Source organism: Equus quagga, chromosome 20 (assembly GCF_021613505.1).
Source record: "Equus quagga isolate Etosha38 chromosome 20, UCLA_HA_Equagga_1.0, whole genome shotgun sequence".
Taxonomy (NCBI): domain Eukaryota; kingdom Metazoa; phylum Chordata; class Mammalia; order Perissodactyla; family Equidae; genus Equus; species Equus quagga.
This window is the reverse complement of record NC_060286.1, coordinates 14,063,800-14,076,260: the sequence shown is the minus strand read 5'-3', so window position 1 is coordinate 14,076,260 and position 12,461 is coordinate 14,063,800. Positions and strand designations below refer to the sequence as shown.

Below are 12,461 nucleotides of genomic sequence, written 5' to 3'. Positions count from 1 at the left end.
GATGCCTTTAAAATATTACATGAAGGCCCTGGATGGGCAAGCAGCAGCCCTACTACCTGCCTGGATGGGTGCGCAAGGCCCTCCTCAGCTTCCTGCCAAGGCCTCATTGGCGCTGACAGAGACATGAGAGCAGCCCTGCCGGGAGGCATCCTCTCCTAGGTGTCCCTGGCCTCCCAGGATGCCCAGCCCCTTCCAGCCTCTTCTCTGGCGTCTTGCTTCTTCTTTCTCTTTGTCCTACCTCTGCTGCTCTCTCTCATCAACTTCTTCCGGCCCCTCTTGCCCCCCGTCTTTTAGCCAGGATGTGAGTGGCGTCTGTCTATTTGCCTCAGTGGGCCCCCAGCCCTGAGAACCACAGAGGGTCTGCTGGCCCGTGTCCGTGGCAGGTCTGAGCTCTCTGCCGTGGTCTCCCCAACCTTCTTTCCAACTCCCCTTCCTCCTCCTCCCCTGTGCCTTCAGGGGTTTTGTCCTGGGCTTCATGCCCGTTGGCCCTGGCCTTCCCGGTCTCTGAAGCCTTCCCTGTGTCCTGGCTGATGACAGTGCTTGGTAGGGAATGCGCGTGCGTGCGTGCGTGCGTGTGTGTGTGTGTGTGTGTGTGTGTGTCGGCCTGCTTTTCTCCCTCCCAGATCTCATACCACCTCCCCCCATGCCCTCTTCCCTTTCACTCATCCCTCTTGCGACCATTTCACGCTCCTTTTGTCCACCTCTGAGGACAAGGTCACCAGCTGGGGGCGGGGGTGGGAGTCGGGGTGGGGGGGTGTTCCTGTCCTGGGTCAGGGACCTCCCTGAGAGTTGCCCCGAACCACTTGTAAGGATTCGGGCAGCTGCTTAGAGCTTCGCAGGCCGGTGGGCAGGGCTCTTGCCCGTCCCGTCGTGGAGGGAGGTCCTTCAGACCCGCACGCTCTTCCCGTCTCGGTGTCGGGTGCGATGGGGAGACATCTTCCAACACCCATGCCCAGTGTCCTCTGTCCTTCCCTTGGCCTTTCTCTTGTCAACCCGTGGACGGTGGAACTAGCGTAGCAGCAGAGTCTGTTGCATGCGTGCACGTCTGGTGCACATGTGCGTGTGCAGCAGTACAGGTGCCCATACACGCATGGGGCATGCAAGTGTGCCGGATTGATTTTCCTGGTCAGATGAGGACCAGCTTCTGTTTGCCACCTTGGTTCGGGTTCTGATTCTTTCCCAGCTTTCCTCCCCTTCTCTTCCCCTGTGGGGATTTAGAAGGGGTTTGGAGCAACCAGATTTCGTTTATCTAGTTTGAGCTTTAGAGTTCATGGTCTAGTGGAACTGTTTGTGAGAAACAGACATTTAAGGCACCAACTGGATTTGCTGTAGGTGTTTCTGGAAGCTTCTAGGAGTAGATGGTGCTGTTTGCATGCCTCCATCATCCATGGCTTTATTCACTCTTGTGAATCTTCTAAGGGAAAGAACCCCTTCCTGCCCTCAAGGAATTCCTGGTCCACCTGGGGAAACCGTTCATAACGGCAGCCCACCGTGGCCGCGGTCTGCTCAGTGCTCTGCTCGCTGTGGACCTGCGGGCGGGCGCACGGCTGCAGGCCACGGAGGCTTCCTGGAGCAGGAACTGGGCTTGAGAGTTTTAAGCATTGAGGAGGGGGCCCACCAGGGAGAAGCTTAGGGAGGGTTGAGGAGGGCAGCCGCAGCTTGTACGGAAGCTCTGAGATCTGATGGAGTGTGGTCTGCGAGAGGAGAGCAAGTGGCGCTGGTACAGGCTCTTGTCCCGCTGCCTGGAGCAGGGGCTGCTGGGGGAAAGCCAGAGACGGCGGCTACAGAGTGGGCCGGCTGCCGTGGGTCAGCTCCCGTGTGTTGGGGGCCTCGCTGTCAGGGACACCAGGGCTGGGCGCTGACTTGGGACATGGGGAAGGGCTAGGGTAGTGGGTGGCTGTGGGAGGAAGGAAATGGGCAATTCTAGCTAGATTTGGGAAATCTTTGACTAAAAATGTCACAGATGATTGTGGTGGCACTGATGTGAATCTGTGGGTGGCTGTGGGCTGCGTCATTTGGCCACGTCTGGGTGTTTGACGTCACCGTAATTGGGGATGGTTCCTCTCCAGACTCTGCCTGTTCCAGCTAATTGGATGCCGATTGTCAGGGTGGCAGTTTGTCTTGGGGTGGCTGAAGGTTTCGTTGGGATAGCTCATCTTCCAGGAATAATAGTCCCTAACTCCTTTAAAAATAACTAATATGAAGCCAAACATTGTTCTGTGTTCAGTTGTAAAATAGTACAACTTAAAGTAGGTCATGAAAAACAAGAGAATGCAAAACAAGGAAAGGTAAACAGAGATTTCTAGAAGTCTTTTCCTTTGGCACTTGGAAGTAATCCATTTGCCTATTCCTGTAAAATATTTTCTCAGCCCATTGATGATCTGTGCTCACATCCCTTGTCCTGTGCAAATTCTCTCATCATCAGAAAGGTCTGGCATCCTGGGGCTGCTTCTCGGGCTCCAGAGCAGGAGGAGCCTGGGGGCAGGACTCTGAAGCTGCCTCAGTTTTCGAGTTCCTCTCAGGGACTGAATCTTTCCTCCCCTATAACCAGTCTCTCCTTTGAGCAGTCTCTTTGTGTACCTGGTGGTGTTGGGTACCTCTGTCCTAAATCCTCCATAGTGTGTGGGGTTCTTGTAGCCCTGGGAGGAAAAAAGCTAGAAAACCAGAACATTGGGACGACTGGGGTAGGTTCGGATCCACCAGCAGGAGTCTCGCTTCTCTTCCACTCCAGGGACCGTGTTCTGGAGGCCTCACCAAGCTTGTGCTTCCTCAGCTGGTCTCTGACATCCTGGGCTGGGGTCAGCTGGGGTTGATGGGTGACTGAGGGACCGGTGTGGAAGCAAGTTCACCCATCAGCTGGCAGGTGGCTGGCAGGCAGCTGGCAGGCTTCTGCGGGCTTCTGCCTCCGTGAGGGAGGGAGTCGGGCAGTGAGCGCAGCGTTGGGGGCGAGGTTCTGAGGGTTCTGCATGTCGTTCCTTTTTTTTCTGAAATCAAATCTGGATTCCGGGAGCCTACTTCCTGGAGGTCACAGTGGGAGCTGGGCTGTCCCTTGAGGCAACCCTGATGGGGTTTGCAGACAGGACACGGCCTTTTCTAAAGAAAGCCCTCTGTGGTCCAGGAGGCCCAGGCTTTATTTCCAAAGGCAGATTCCCTGGTCATATTGATGGGTTTCCTCAGTCAGCCTCTCCTGGTGAGGCCAGCCTGAGAGGGGCGGGGCTGGGGCCGGGCTGAAACGCAGGCTTGGGAAAGAAATGGAGTCTTTTTGAAAAATTTCCAGAAGGCCCACTCGGGAACTCCCCCAGACTTCATCCAAAAGGAGGTCCCTTTGACCCTGGAACAGTTGCCAGGCTGTGAGGGACGGGCAAGGCTCGCGAGACCCACGGGACATCTCCTAAAATCCCGTGAATGCAGGCCTCGCTCAGTCCACCAATTTGATAAGTTGACACACAAATCAAAGTTTGTGTGACTACTGAGCCCAGGATTTCAAGATGAATCAGGAGGACACCCAGGTGAAGGAGGGCTTCACAGCGCCAGCTGCCGTTTGCCCACCACGAGCAGCTGCCATGACTGTTACCTGCCCCGTCAGCACGTTGGGCAGGGGTCTTTGCAGCCACCCCGCATTTGTACAGGAATGTCAGTACAGAGGAGAGCATTGGCCTCCCCCAGGGCCCCTGCCCTAGCCTTCAAGGACAGTAGCCCTGTGACTGCAGGCGGATTGCCAGCTCCAGCCAGCCTCATGGGCACATCAGCCTGGTTCTCGTAACCCTGCTATTTCGGGGGCCCCACACCTTCTGGGACAGGCTCCAGGAAGGAATTTCCCTCTTCGTCGCCTCTTGGGACTCCCCCTGTTTCTCAGAAGGAAGGATGATCAGTCAGGAGTCGGTGTGAGAAGTGGCCGTGGCATCTCCAGGACAGAGTTGAGTTGAGGGACCGGAGATGAGGGTCCGAGGATGTGACTCTCTGCCCCAGTTTCTTGAGACCTGGGACTTGAAGTCCCTTTTTTTTTTTTTAAACCTTTTATTTATTTTATTTTAATTAATCAATTTATTTTTGAGGAAGATCAGCCCTGAGATAACATCTGCTGCCAACCCTTCTCTTTTTGCTGAGGAAGACTGGCCCTGAGCTAACATCCATGCCCATCTTCCTCTACTTTATACGTGGGATGCCCACCACAGCATGGCGTGCCAAGCAGTGCCATGTCTGCACCTGGGATCCGAACCGGTGAACCCCGGGCTGCCGAAGTGGAACGTGGGAACTTAACCACTGCATCACCAGGCCGGTGCCTTGAAGTCCCTTCTCAGAGGACACTCAGCTCCCTCTCTGGCCATTCCCGCTGTTCCCCTGCTGGAGGCCCACCTGCTCTGACGCCTCACCCTGGAGGATGCAGTCTTTTGCCTTGGAGCTTGAAAGGACCTTGATGATGATCTCATCCTGCTCCCTCACACACACACATATCCCAGCACAGTCACACACACATCACATGATTCTGTGGGTGTACTTCCTATTCGAAAAGTTCTGCAGGGAAGAAACATTTACATCTTCTTAGTCACTCCTTCCCAGTTCTAAGCATCCTCATTCTCAGGAAGTTCTTCCTTTTGCGTAGCCTCAGTTTGTCTTGCTGCAGTTGAAACCCATTTTGTCTTGTTCATCAACCAGTTGTGAGGTCTCATCTTTCTAACCCCTAAACCTTCATCGTCCCTTGTCATCTACCGGGGCACCCTTCTCCAGGGCCCCAGAGTGCATTTCTGTCTTCTCACAGGCGTCGTCTGCTCCCACCCCTAGGCTGTCTTCCTTTCTATCCAGGACCCCAAAAAGGCTTTGAGTTCACCTCCCCTTGGAGTTGGGTTAGGATGTGCACAAGAATAGAGCTGAATTCAAAAGTCACCTGAGCAAAGTGCATTGAGGACCACCTGGCCCTGCCGGTGTGGGGTGCACAGGGCCCTCCATGCACAGAAGGTGTGTTTCCCGGGATTCTGGGCCTTTGCCTCTGATTGCCGCTCCGTCCTCTTGTTCCTCTGGCTGCCGGGGCCCAGCTCCGTGTCAGATCGGCCCTCAGTGCAGGACGTGAGCAGGGCTTTCCCAGTGCTGCCCACACTTCCCTTTCGGGGCGTCCTGCCCGTATGGGCTGACCCTTACCTCTTGCCCTTAGTGGAGGAGAGGGTCCCTGGATCGTCTGTAAAGTTCTTTGGGCTTTGCCCCAGGAGACTTGAGAGATTCTGCAGGGATCCCGAGAGGCCGCACCGCTTCTCAGTCAGCCCCTTATTCCAGAACTCCCAGATTTGAATTCTGCGTCCCCGGGATCCAGCCCGAGAGCCTGAGCCTTGGGATCCCAGGGCCTCCTCTTGGAATTCCAGGATGGGCGTGAACTGTCTTATCTCTGAGCCTGAGCTGAGTGGGTTGATTCTATCAGTCATGGGATTTGTTTCTTTCTAACATACATGTTGGGCCTCAAACTCAGGCCCTGCTCCAGGGGCCCAGTTCAGCCACCAAGACCTCTCTCTGGGCCCCCCTGATCCATGGGACAAGGTATGGGCTGGCAAAGAGGATGGTGAGGAGGGGCAAGGAGGCTGTGAATTCAGAGCCTTGGGAGCTGCAGGGGTGGGAGGGGGCTTTGTCGGGACAGGTGTGGACCAGGTGCTCTGGGAGGCTGACCGGGACCCTCTGTCTCATTGCCAGGCGGAGACAGCAGCCAATCGCATCTGCAAGGTGTTGGCCGTCAACCAGGAGAACGAGCAGCTCATGGAAGACTACGAGAAGCTGGCCAGCGATGTGGGTATCACCTGAGTTCTGGCCCGGCCCCAGCAAGGCCCTGCCACCCCACCCTGACAGAAAAGGAGCCCCAGAACCTGTACCTCCAGTCTGTCCTGGGGCCCAGTGCAGGCCGGGTGTGGTCCGTGGTCCCAGCACAGTTAACCCAGGACATCTTGGGCTCTGCTCCTGCTCTCCCAGAAAGCAGAGAGTGAGTCCGGGGCCAGTCTCTGGGCTTCTGAGAGCTGAGTTCCAGGCTCGTCCTGTCACCCACAGTGAGCCTGGGAAATCCCTTCCTCTCCCTGGTTCTCAGGTTTTTCACTTGACAAGTGAGAGTTGAGCCAAGGGATCTCACAGGCCTTTCCAGCCTGATGTGCTGCTGTTCTGTGAGTTTCACTCAGACTAGGAGAGGGGAACGCCTGGTTCCGAGAGGGTATGAACCAGGGAGATCAGTGCTGGCTCAGGCTGGCCTAGCGACTGAACCACCCCGGGGGACAGGATGGGACAGTGCTGGGTTTGCTCTTCTGCCATTGAATGCATTTGGGTTAAGAGTCCACATGCTTCTTCCTTGAAAGAATTCAGCCTTTGGAACAGCTCACCCCTCCCCTGGGTGGATCTGCTGTCCAGCGTAGTAAGAACCCATGTTCTGGAGCCTACGTGCCTGGGTTTGATCCCTGCTCCGCCATTCAGCCTGGGTCACCTTGGCAAGTCACATAACCTCGCAGTGCCTTGGTTACCTCGTCTGTAACCTGGGGGAGGGTCATAGCACTTGACCCCAGAGGGTTCCTGTGATTATTCAGATGAGTTAATTTGGGTGACGTGCCTGGCACCTTGCAGGGGATCAGTATGTTTCCTCTCGTCGCTTCAGCTCCTCCGTCTTCACCATCACCTCTTCAAGGGAAACAGTCCAGGCTGTTCCCTGCCTGTGTCCCAGAAGCCGCCTCTTCCCCTTTGAGTCAGGGAGCCACCTTCTAGAATCCTAGAAGGTCAGGCAGCAAGGACCTCAGGGAACAATTGTTAACTTCTCCATGGTGTCGGTGAGGAGACTGAGGCCCTGCCAGGTAGACCTAGAACCAGGACTCGCTTCTCCTGCTCTTGGTTGAGCTGTCTTCCACCACGTCGGCAGTTCTCCCCCTTGCAGAGCAGGGAGGTTCAGTGATGTGGCTGTGAGTTAACGTAGCCTAGTGGCCAGGCTTCATGATGTCTGTGATTCTCAGAGGGGGCACCCTAGAACCTGGCCTTGTGGCCCCAGAATGACCTAGGGTGGTAACTGGGGAGAGTGTGCTGTCAGGAGAGACGCCTCCCTGAAGCCCCCTGTGTGGGAAGGGCTGGCGGGAAGAGAGGGAAGCCGGCCCTCGTCCTCCCTCCCAGCGTCGTCCCCTTCCGCTTGCAGCTGCTGGAGTGGATCCGCCGCACCATCCCCTGGCTGGAGAACCGGGCGCCCGAGAACACCATGCACGCCATGCAGCAGAAGCTGGAGGACTTCCGTGACTACCGGCGCCTGCACAAGCCGCCCAAGGTGCAGGAGAAGTGCCAGCTGGAGATCAACTTCAACACGCTGCAGACCAAGCTGCGCCTCAGCAACCGCCCCGCCTTCATGCCCTCCGAGGGCAGGATGGTCTCGGTGAGCATGGGGGCAAGCCCGGGCCCCCAGCCGAGACTGCATCCGGCTCTGACCTGCTCATGGTCATGGTCAGGTGCTGCGTCGTGGGCGGAGCCAGGTTTGGCTCTACCTGCATGCACTGCTCTCGATATCATCTCTCCTTTCCAGGGTACCACCCAGGCTGGAGCCCCCATTCAGCTGTGGGGGGCGGCTTCTCTCCTGACCAGACTGGGTCAGGGGTCCTTCCAGACCCCTGAACATCCACCCCAGACCTCCCCAGCACTGCCAGCTTCCCCCTGATCCTCAAAAAATCATCTTTGCAAACAAAATGGCTTTTGACACATTGAACCAAACAGGGCGTAACTCAATAGCGATAAAGATCATTCTTACTTCCATAGGGGTGGCCCCGTGGCCGAGTGGTTAAGTTCGTGCACTCTGCTTTGGTGGCCCAGGGTTTCGCTGCTTCTGATTCTGGGCACTGCTCATCGGGCCATGCTGGGGCAGCGTCCCACATGCCACAGCTTGAAGGACCCACAACGAAAATATACAACTATGTACTGGGGGCATTTGGGGAGAAAAAGCAGAAAAAAAAAAAGATCATTCTTACTTCCATGGAATCTTGTTGAAGCACTTAAAAAAAAAAAACTTATTACCTTAAACAAGTAATAGATTTTTGTGGTAGGATATTTCAAAGATACAAATAAGCGAAATACAGAAAATAGAAATTACTCATAATCTTACTACCCAGTATCAACTTAAACATTTTTTTGGAAAAGAGTTTTTTAGTCTTTCTATATAAACATAATTTTTAAGGTAATCCTAAAGCAGGTTTTATTTAATAAGCTGCTTTTTAAAACAACTAAACTTATATTGTGACCAACTTTGCATGTTGTTATATACTCTTTATTTATGTCAATTTTTGTTATTCCTCCCTATTCAGGGAGAAAGTTTATGAGCCAGAGAAACATGCAAAAGAAGTTTAAAATTGACGAGCATAAAGCTTTTGTCCTTTGAAATGAGAGTAATGGGAGGACGTGGCATAGCAGGCAGGGACGCGAGGGAATGGGAGGAGCATGCGAACAGCAGTGGGAGGAGGCAGGACCCAGGAACCCGGAGGAGAGAAAGGAGGCCCTTGACGTAGTGTATGCAGTCTAGGCAAGTGTGGTCCTTTCCTGGGCTCCGGGGCTGAATCAGCAGTTTTTAGCTGGCCAGAGCTTTTGCTAGCCGGAGAGTCTCTGTGCGGGTTAGAAAAAATGTCCCTCCTCTGGGCGGGTGCAGGCTGGCCCCCAGGCACATGGTGGGGACCAGGGCAGCACGCAGGCTGGCTTCAGTCCCAGTTGCTGCCCAGAGGATGCCCTTGTGCAAACTGTAGGGGGTGGCCCTGTCGGTGGTTTCCTGTCTGGAGGGCTATGGGTTTGTGCTCAGCATCTGTCACTATCCTCAGACTCTTGCCCAGCTCGCCCAGGCCAGGGTCCCTAAAGCTCCCAGGCTACTTCCCAGAGGCCAGAGCCCATGAGAGGATCCAGAAAACGTTGGGGAGGCTGCTTGCCCCATTCAATTCGTTGCTCTGTTTGCCTGGCTGGTCCTACAACCTCTCTGATTGGTCAGAAATCCTGTCAGAAGCCAGTCCTGGGCCACAGAAGGCCTTGGGCTCTTTCCCTGTGGGGCCGCACACCCAGAGCCCCACAGCTGGGTGGCCCATGTGGACTCAGCTCCACTCCCTGCCCAAGAAGCCGGATGCCTTGGGGGCCGAGGGAAATAACAGTGGGGGCTGAGTGGGTATGGCCGAGATGGGGAGGAGGCTCCTGGAAGGCACAGAGCAGCTGTGGGGGGTCTCAGGGGCCAAGTGGAGCTGACCCTGTGCCTCCCGTCCCCTCAGGACATCAACAACGCCTGGGGCTGCCTGGAGCAGGCAGAGAAGGGCTATGAGGAGTGGCTCCTGAATGAGATCCGGCGGCTGGAGCGGCTGGACCACCTGGCAGAGAAGTTCCGGCAGAAGGCCTCCATCCACGAGGCCTGGACGGATGGTAAGGCCAGCCCAGCCTGCTGCCTTCCCAAGGGCCTGGCTTTCATGTTCCCCCAACCCAGCTACCAGCTGCACCTCCTTTCTTTTCTTGCCTTTTGTTAGTTTTGTGTTCCTTTTGTCTCTTACCAGTTCCTTGACATTAGGCAAATTCATCAGTCTTTGGGTTGCCTCAGTTTCCTCATCTGTAAAGTGGGGGTAATAAGAGTGTCAGCCTCATAGGAAGAAGCATGGGCCGGCAAGGTTGGCTCCTTCTGGAGGCTGTGAGGGGGACCCCATCCCATGCTTCTTCCTGGCATCTGGTGGTTGCTGACAGTCCTTGGGGTTCCTTCGCTTGAGCAGCATCACTCCAGTCTCTGCCTCTGTCTCCACATGACTGCTTCTCTGTGTCTCTGTGACTGAAATCGCCCTCTCCTTTTTCTAATAAAGACTCTCATCATTGGATTTAGGGCCCACCCTAATCCAGTATGACTTGTCTTAACTCATTACATCTGCAAAGACCCTATTTCCAAATAAGGTCAGGTTCTGAGGTTCTAGGTTGAAGTGAGGTGGAGTGGGACACTATCCAACTCAGTACCCCCTTCAAAGGGTTGTCATAGGCTTAAATGTCCTAACTATGTTTTATGCTTAGTTGAGTGCCCAGCACGTGGAATGCACTCGGTAAATGGTAGCCATGGGTGTTTTTCCTCCACTGCCTTCCTCTTCCTTTTTCTGCCCCCCAGTTATAGTGACCTAGAACGCTTGCCTTAGCACATGTGTGTCTCCCTTACTCTGACCTGGAGGCACGTGGGGCCACGTGTAGCATCTGCTTGTTGGCTGCTAAGGTTAACTGCAAAGAGAGAAAATCATTCCTAGAAATCTTCCTCAGAACCCAGGTCAGGGCTGGAGAGGGGTATGGACTGCCCAAATCCTAGGGCCCTGAGCCCATGCCAGCTGGAGCCCCTGGGGCAGACCCCACTGGCTGGTGGAGCTCAGTGCCCTCAGACTCCCCGACTCAGCTCTGTTGTGCTCCTCAGACCTTAGGCTGGAGACAAGGCGGGGATGGCCACACTCTGTGGCTACCTGGCTAGGGAGGGGATTGGAGTGCCCTTGACTCAGCCAAGGGGGTTGGCTTCAGCTGCCTGTTGTAAGTACACACGCTGGGCTTTGTACACAATGACTTGAGGTTGCTGCCCATCCTCCACTGTGTGTGTATGGAGTTATGTATCCAGGCGTGGATGGTGCAGAGTGGAAGGGGATGGTGGAGGTTGCACTGGTTCACCTACAGCTTCTGTCGTCTCCTCTCTGGGGCCAAGGAATAGCTCACGGAAAGGTACAGAGACGGACTGGCCCCGTCTGCTTGCCAGCCCAGCAAGGGCATGAGAAGTGCTGGCGTGCCAGCGGTAGATGCCAGCACAACCTCTGGACAAAGCAATCTGGCTACATGTATTTACACCTCACAAGGTTATTGCTCACTGACCCAAGAATTCCATTTCTTGAGACTGTCTAAAGAATTAACCATAACACGGAGGAGGTCCTGTGCCTGGAGATGTTTGCAGTGGGACCATCTGCAACAGTGCAAGCCCAGGGCTGGCATGCCCCACAGGAGGGTGGCGAGTGCTTACGCCGACAGTGGTTCAGCCATGCGGCGGAATGTTCCGTAGCTATTGGAGTGGCACATAGGAAGGCCACGGAGCCGAAGTAGAAACTCTGGTGATGTGCTGCTGGAAACATAATTTATATATCCCCTGTGGTTTTAACTCAACATCCATATGGGGAAAGACCAAGAACTAAAGAGGCTCATCTATATTTTTTCCTAAACTTGTCATTTTACTATTCTGACTTAAAGAAAAACGAGGAGAAAGAGGGAAAGAAGTGCTATATTGGGCACAGCTCTCGGCCTCACAGCCCAGGCTCATTTACTGAGGGGATGAGCATGTGTGACGGGCATGAACAGTGTGCGTGTGCAAGGGTGAGCATGCGAGAAGGCCAGCCCCTGTCCTGTGCCAGTCGTTTCACAAGGCAGCTGGTGAACATCCTCATCTAACAGCGGTTCCAGGGGGTCGTTTCTCATTCCGTTTTCCTCCCAGGAAACAGAAATCCAAGAAATGTGAGCCCTGCCCGGCCCTGAAGAGAGAGGGCAGTGCGCCTGATGGTCAGAGAGGGCTCTGGTCACCAATGGCTTACATGCAGAGTGTGTGGGACATGTTGACCACACTGAGAGGAACTGGGAGGGGGTCCTGGCAAGGCTGCTGGGGACTAGCAACAGTAAATAGAGAAACTCTGAAGAGGGAGCATCCTGGGGTACTTGGCTGGCTTTTTCCTCGTTAGACCACAGGGCCTAGAGCGTTGTTTCCTGCTGTTCATTGAGTTAACATTATGCCCTGGTGTTCCCACGTAGTCTTGCATAGCATCCACACCTAAGCACTCCTAATGGCCCTGTGCAGGCCCCATGGAAATGGTGAGTTTCCTGCCCTGCCCTGCAGTGGGTGTTCTGGTTGCACATCTGCTTTCTCAAACTGCAGGTCACTGCACGGTGGACATCTCCTTGGCGTGTACTCTGGGAGTGGAGCTCCTGGAGTCCTGAGGGGGTGGATGGTTGGGGCCAAGAAGATGGGGCCTCCCAGCTTCTGCTCAGCCTTGTACTGCCTCTCCCTGAACCAGGCAAAGAGGCCATGCTGCGGCAGAAGGACTATGAGACGGCCACCCTGTCAGAGATAAAGGCCCTGCTCAAGAAGCATGAGGCCTTCGAGAGCGACCTGGCCGCCCACCAGGACCGTGTGGAGCAGATTGCTGCCATTGCACAGGAGCTCAAGTAGGCGTGGCCCAGTGATGGGCTGGGGCTGCTGTGGGAGATGGGGGTGTGGCTGTGAAAAGTGAGGAGGGTGGGTATAGCCAGGTGCATTGGCAGGCAGGTGGTCAGTAAAGAAGACTGAGAACCTCCGTCAGTGGAGAATGAGCCTATGGCCCTTTCTGTTGCAGGCCTTTGGTTCTTTTTTTTTTTGAGCAAGATTTGCCCTGAGCTAACATGTGTTGCCAGTCTTCCTCTATTTTTGCTTGAGGAAGATTAGACCTGACCTAACATCTGTGCCAGTCTTCCTCTATTTT

The 12,461-nt window shown here is 54.9% G+C and overlaps 1 protein-coding gene across 2 annotated transcripts in view; it reads left to right on the top strand.

Annotated features, from left to right (window-relative positions):
- Nucleotides 1-12,461, top strand: part of LOC124230868 (alpha-actinin-1) — a 94,874-nt gene that overhangs the window by 71,848 nt on the left and 10,565 nt on the right. For both annotated transcript variants that reach the window (XM_046647307.1, XM_046647306.1), the window contains exons 9-12: nucleotides 5,677-5,769; nucleotides 7,142-7,372; nucleotides 9,231-9,378; nucleotides 12,018-12,168. In XM_046647307.1, coding sequence (XP_046503263.1) covers nucleotides 5,677-5,769; nucleotides 7,142-7,372; nucleotides 9,231-9,378; nucleotides 12,018-12,168 — 623 coding nt within the window. The remainder of the gene's footprint in view (nucleotides 1-5,676; nucleotides 5,770-7,141; nucleotides 7,373-9,230; nucleotides 9,379-12,017; nucleotides 12,169-12,461) is intronic.